The 6,335-nt window shown below is 35.8% G+C and overlaps 1 protein-coding gene across 1 annotated transcript; it reads left to right on the top strand.

Annotated features, from left to right (window-relative positions):
* The first annotated feature begins 4,963 nt into the window (after positions 1-4,963).
* On the top strand, positions 4,964-5,932 carry LOC142106644 (olfactory receptor 6N1-like). The gene has a single exon (XM_075189638.1). It carries the CDS (start codon positions 4,964-4,966, stop codon positions 5,930-5,932), a length of 969 nt encoding a protein of 322 aa, XP_075045739.1.
* The last annotated feature ends 403 nt before the right edge of the window (positions 5,933-6,335 follow it).

Consider the following 6,335-nt stretch of genomic DNA (forward strand, 5'->3'; position numbering starts at 1 on the left):
TTGGAAAACCACAAGTGTCAGCATGCCCAGACACCCAGGGCCCACTGGGACTTGCAGTACACTAAGAAAAAATGTTCACACACATTTTAAAATGACTTTGTTTGAAAAACATTATAAAAAAAGTTCTGTAGTGCTCACCTAAATCTACGTCTTAATGTGTAATCCATCCAAGTGTCCCTGCTTGTCCAAAACAATAAATCAACATATACCCAAGGACACACCAGAAAACATCCACAGAATTTATTTACTTTTAGTATGACCCCACACCCACTGTCCAGGAGTGGGGGAAGAGCCTGGGAACTCCTAGGAGGGACCCCATCACCCTAGGGAATCCAGCCCTGTGCTGACTAGACTGGACTGGTTTGTCATTATGGCAGAGGGAGCCCCCGCAGCGAGTTCCCCTGTTATAGTACCACTAGTCCCGGCTGCCAAAGCCTAATTGCTGGTACTAGTAAAATTTGGGAGACACCACAGTTTTTTGCCTACCCTCCCCCCGATTTTGCTAGGGCTAGCCTTTTTTGTATTTATTTGTTGTTAATGTAGTTCCGGCGGTAGTGCCGCTGGGTTTTATTTATTAATTCATTGTTAATGTAGTGCCTGCCATTTTAATATTTATTTTTAATGTAGTGAGGCTGGCAGCATTTGAAATTCAAAGTTTATGATTTTTCACTACATTACAACTGTCGACATTGCAACCTGTCAACAACTATAATGTCGACATTTTAACTTTGGTGACCTAATGAACATGTCGACGTTCTTTTTGTTGACAGTATGGTGTCAACATTCTGAATGTTGACATTTTCGCTATCGCCATTTCGACTACATTCCAGCTGGGGTTTGATCCTGTTATGCTTATGCTCCCACAGGTATGCCAAATAGTTAGTCTTCCTCAATGTTTCCTACTCTGAAGATATATGAAGATTGCTCTGACCCCATCCAATGTATTCATTACTTTTCTTCACTATTCGGATGTGAGTAAAATGCCGATATTGTAATCTGACTAATATGGAAGTCAGACACTACTTTAGGTAGGAAAATTCTATTTGTCAGTAGCATTATCTTTTCTGGAAACATATTCAAGAACACTGCTTTGCACCATAACACATACACCTTTCCTGTCCTTCTGGCAGAGATAATTGCCACCAAGAATAATACTTTCAATGTAAATAATTTAAGTGGAATGTCCTGCAGTGGCTCAATATTACTTGTCACTAATGTTTCTAGCACGATATTAAGATCCCACGGCACTAAAAAAGGTCTAATGAGAGGCAGAATCCTTCTTTTACTGCTTGGAAGAAGCGCGCTATTAATTTATTTAATGCCAGTCTTGTGTCCAAAAAGACAATCAGTGCTGATACTTGTATTTTGAAAGTTTTGAGAACAAAACCTTCTTTTTATCATTCTCATACAAAATCCAGCACGTGTGTAGTATTTGCTGCCATTGGTTGAATTGATCTAATTTTGCACCAGGAGATAAATCATTTCTGTGACAGGATGGACTGCCTATGCCACCCTGTCTGTTGTTGCTGGGAACCGGCTGGGCTTACTTTGCCACCGTTCCCTTTCGTTATCCCAAATGCGCCCTCTTGCTGCAGTAGGAGGGGCTTACACGTGCTGCCACCACTGGATTCCTTGCCAGCATCCAGTAGCAAGTTTCTTCTAGGTAACTGATGCTGCGAGTGTACCCTGTTACTGGTGTACCTGGGCTGGTAATTCCTGACCGCTTACTATGGATCAGAGTTGCTGTGGATGGATCCCCCTGGCCTATCACACTGACCAGAGCTGCATGGATAGCAGCCAGAGCGGTGGTACCGGAAAAGCTGGGTCCAAACCTCAGAGAGAGCTGGAGAACAAATTAGATTTAGGGTCTAATCTGCAGGTCACAGGAATACAGCAATATTGAAGATGTTTTCAAGCAGGTCTTTGAAGCAAGATGTTTATTTGCTCTTCACTGGTTAAAGGTACCAGTGAGCAGGTCAGATGAAATCAGAAGAACAGTTTTCAATGCAAGCCAGTGCCTTTTATACAGTTCAGACACAAGCTATTTTTATAATCAGGATGTAACCTGTTTACACAAACACGGATTTACATTCATTGCAAAGCCAACAATATTTACACTTATCTATGAAATTCTTAAAAACCTTGCTGTGATATCCTGTATCTTATTTCAGATGCAGAAGACCTACTAGCAAGTCAAAAGGTCTAACTGAAATGAATACAAGACGACAGTTGCAGAATACACATTCCCAAAGAAAAAGTACAACCCTCAAACAAGTCATTTCCCCGCATCACAATACACAAATACTTTTTAAACAAAGGCTCATTGTATCAGATATATACATCAGAAATTAGACATTTGCTTTAGAAAGGTTAAAACAGAAAAACAAATTTTCTACCCTGGTCTCAGAAATAACGATTTCCTATCTCAACATATACACAATATCAAACATAAGTGCTTGTGCAATTATATGAATAAGTGCCCTGCGCTATTTCCTTTAAATAAATTTGTACCAGAAGTTATTTATCAGTGACCCAGTCAATTTCCAAATTCTGGTATGGTTGTTTCTAATATCTCGCAATCCCTGGCTTAAGGATTTCATCTGTCCTGGATTGCTGCTAAATAGTTGGGATCATCCGATAATGTATGTGAGGTACCGGTCACATACTCAAGTGCTAACCCCATCAGGTTACATGAATCCATCAGTCATTCCTCAATGTGTGGGGAATATAAGAGAGCTGATCAGATGCAAAAGCTGTTGACCAGCACCCCTAATATAAGTGCCTCCCTGCAAAATGAGGCACTGTGCAAAATAACGTAATAAACAAAAATTAAAACTTTTTTGTTCTTTTTTAAAAACTTTAAATAAATAAATAAATCTCCACATATAGAAATAGGGAGTAAAAGCCCAAATATGTTTTTTAATGTTTATTTTCCCCTCTAGGAGAAATGACCGTAGGTTTTAGCAATATTTATTATTTTAAAAAGCACTTAAATTCATTAATAATTATCAAGGCAACTGTGCTACTGAGCTTACTAAAATAAGCAAAATATTTATACTCTACTAAATCTTTCCAGCGCACAACTTTCAACTGAATAAAATCCAGTATGCCTAATTGAGCGTCTAAATCTTGCATCACTGTGGAATGGGGGTAAGAAAAGTAGCTCTATAGATATGAATAACTGGCTAGCAGCCTTTTGTACAAATCTGATGTTTCACTCACAGCCACAATGCAACAACTTCTTGGGGCCCACTCGGAAAGCCAAAGGGGGTGTGGCCACCACACCATGTTGAGGGCACTATGCAGGCAAACCCGGGCCTTTGTAGTTTGTAACATATCCCCCTTTCTTTGTCAGCCCCCTGCTAACAGTATTCAGTGTTCTTACTGCAATTCTGAAGGTGACTATGACATGTTTTTCTTTTCTTTGCCATTTGAAAATTTTGATCCAAATAAACAATTTTTTTCTATATCATAGAAAAAAACAAATATAAGTATGTTTTCAAATTTGTGCTGGAGGAAATATTACATCACACTTTGATGTTGACATTTATTTAGTGCAACGCAGGGCAAGACTAATAAATGCATTTTACCTTTAATTTTTTTTGTTAATTTAATTTAATTGTTTTTCTGGGGAACGACTTAAATCCATATATTAATTTCCCATATTATATATTGAAAAATGTTTTTGCTGAAGTAGCAATTAAATATTTATGTTTAAGATAATAAATGTTCTGGACAGACATAATCATAAGAAATATTAAAATATCATAGATATCAAATATAAATATTACTGTTATTTTTTTGAAGAATTGTCAATTATTTTTGCTATTTTGCTGGGGGGCAGCACAGTGGCATAGTGGTTAGCACTTCTGCCTTACAGCACTGGGGTCATGAGTTCAATTCCCAACCATGGCCTTATCTGTGAGGAGTTTGTATGTTCTCCCCGCCCACACTTCAAAAACATACTGGTAGGTAAATTGGCTGCTAACAAATTGACACTAGTCTGTGTGTCTGTCTGTGTGTGTTAGGGAATTTAGATTGTAAGCTCCAATGGGGCAGGGAGTGATGTGAGTGAGTTCTCTGTACAGCGCTGCGGAATTAGTGGCGCTATATAAATAAATGATGATGATGGTGTTACATTTATTATTTGCTACTTTTACTGTATAAAATCTGCACTTTCCAATTAGTTAAAACATCACAGCTCACATATTTACAAAGATATACAAATAAGATAAATATGAATGCTAATTAGCTCTATACAGTTTTCGTTAGAGAATAAATTCCCAGAGCTTTCTAAGCTATTTAAATAGTGTAAAAAGCATCTCACATATTTACTGAGCGTTGAATTAATCAAGTAAGGACTTTTCCATTTAACTGCATCCAAGTAATGTCCATTTTAAAAATGAATGTTAAATGTAATATTAATTATGAAAAATATTATTAACATTTACTTTCAGAGCACTAGCATACTCCATAGTGCTACTGGGAATATTAACTGCAAATAAAGTACTTAAGATTTATTTTCCCATCACACACATAAAGAAATGGAAAATTCAACAAATACAAAAATATTTTGTCTGGAACAAAGAGCAGGAATTTTATATTATTCCTGTATGATATTAAATATAAAAATAGTTTAATGCTGTTTGCTGCACATCAAAACCAAAATAGTATTTAAGTAGCTTCTGTTTTTTTAGGAATGAACACTGAATTTTGTAACTTGCCCATTGCTGCAAAAGAAGGGAAGTAGGAACCTAAACATTTAGTCATAAATTAAATACTTAAGTAATAATAATAATAGGTTTATTTATATAGTGTTTATATCTATGAGAGCACCTGAACCTTCAACGTATCAGGTTTTCAAAACAGACCTGGGTTTTTTCATTGGAGATCTCAACATTCACACACCTGATATACATACTGGTCAAAGTAATTCCTTCTCTGTATTACAGTGTCAAAAGATATGGAAAAAGTCTCCAATGATAGCAGAATTTATGAAATTGTCTTATCTGGATTCCCAAATCTCCAATGCTATCATGTTCTACTATTCACAATACTTCTTATCATCTACTGTACTATAATTGCTGGTAATGTTCTAATTATTCTTGCAGTCCAAAATAAGTCCAGGCTTCAGTCTCCCATGTACTTCTTTATTGGGGCGTTATCATGTATGGAGATTTGCTATACAGCTGTCACTATTCCTAAAATGTTGGCCGATCTCCTGGACGAAGAGAAGAAGATCTCCTTTAGCGGATGCATCTTACAAGCCTATTTCCTGCATGCACTTGGAACATCCGAGTGTTATATCCTCGCAATAATGGCATATGATAGATATCTGGCCATCTGTAAACCGCTACGATACGCATCTATTATGACTACTACACTGTATAAAAATTTGGTTGTTGGCTGTTTTATATGGGGATTTCTAAGTCCTGTTCTTGAAACTATTTTAATATCTCGTCTTCCTTTTTGTGGTCCAAACCGTATTGAAAATGTATTCTGTGATTTCCCCCCTTTGATCTCGTTAGCCTGTACAGACACTAGGTTGTATATGTTGTTTGAATTTATTGTCAGTTCCTTTATCCTGTTGACTTTTGCTTTTATTCTTCTCTCTTACGTAAGAATAATATATATTATTTTAAGAATGAAATCCAAGGTGGGAAGACAGAAAGCATTCTCTACGTGTGGGGCACATCTGATTGTTGTCATTCTTTTTTATTGTAGCATTGCCTTCATGTACATACGACTTTCAGACACTTACTCTGTAGATTATGACAGGGCTGTTGGTCTTACCTATGCTGTCTTTACACCACTCACTAACCCCATCATATATGGATTAAGAAATAATGAAATTAAAACATTTATACACAAACACTTAATCTCTGAGCCATTTTACATTTTATCTTCAAAATGTCTGGCATTCAGTCACTGAAAATATAAATCAAGAAAATATAAATACATGAAAAAAGTTTGTTATTTCAGATTCTCATATGGTGTTTGATGACTTCCTAATTCATTTGTTTTGTTATCTTACAATACTTGCATATAACGTTGACTACCAAGTCAGGTTGAACATGAGGTACTTGTGAATGAAACTAAAAATACTTCAGTTTTATATCAATTTAGTGTTGTCATTTTTAAGGTTTTTTAAAATATTTTTTAAAAAATTAATTTTTTATATTTTTAATAATTTTAGTTTTTCAATATATAAAATGGTGATTAGTTAATCTAAAAAGGAAATCATCACAAACTAATGTTAATGCACTATTAGGAAGATTTTGTTATATGGAAATAAGCACTTTGAATATACAAGATTATATGATTTTAATTGAGTT

The sequence above is a fragment of the Mixophyes fleayi genome, chromosome 11 (genome assembly GCF_038048845.1).
Source record: "Mixophyes fleayi isolate aMixFle1 chromosome 11, aMixFle1.hap1, whole genome shotgun sequence".
NCBI classification, from domain to species: domain Eukaryota; kingdom Metazoa; phylum Chordata; class Amphibia; order Anura; family Limnodynastidae; genus Mixophyes; species Mixophyes fleayi.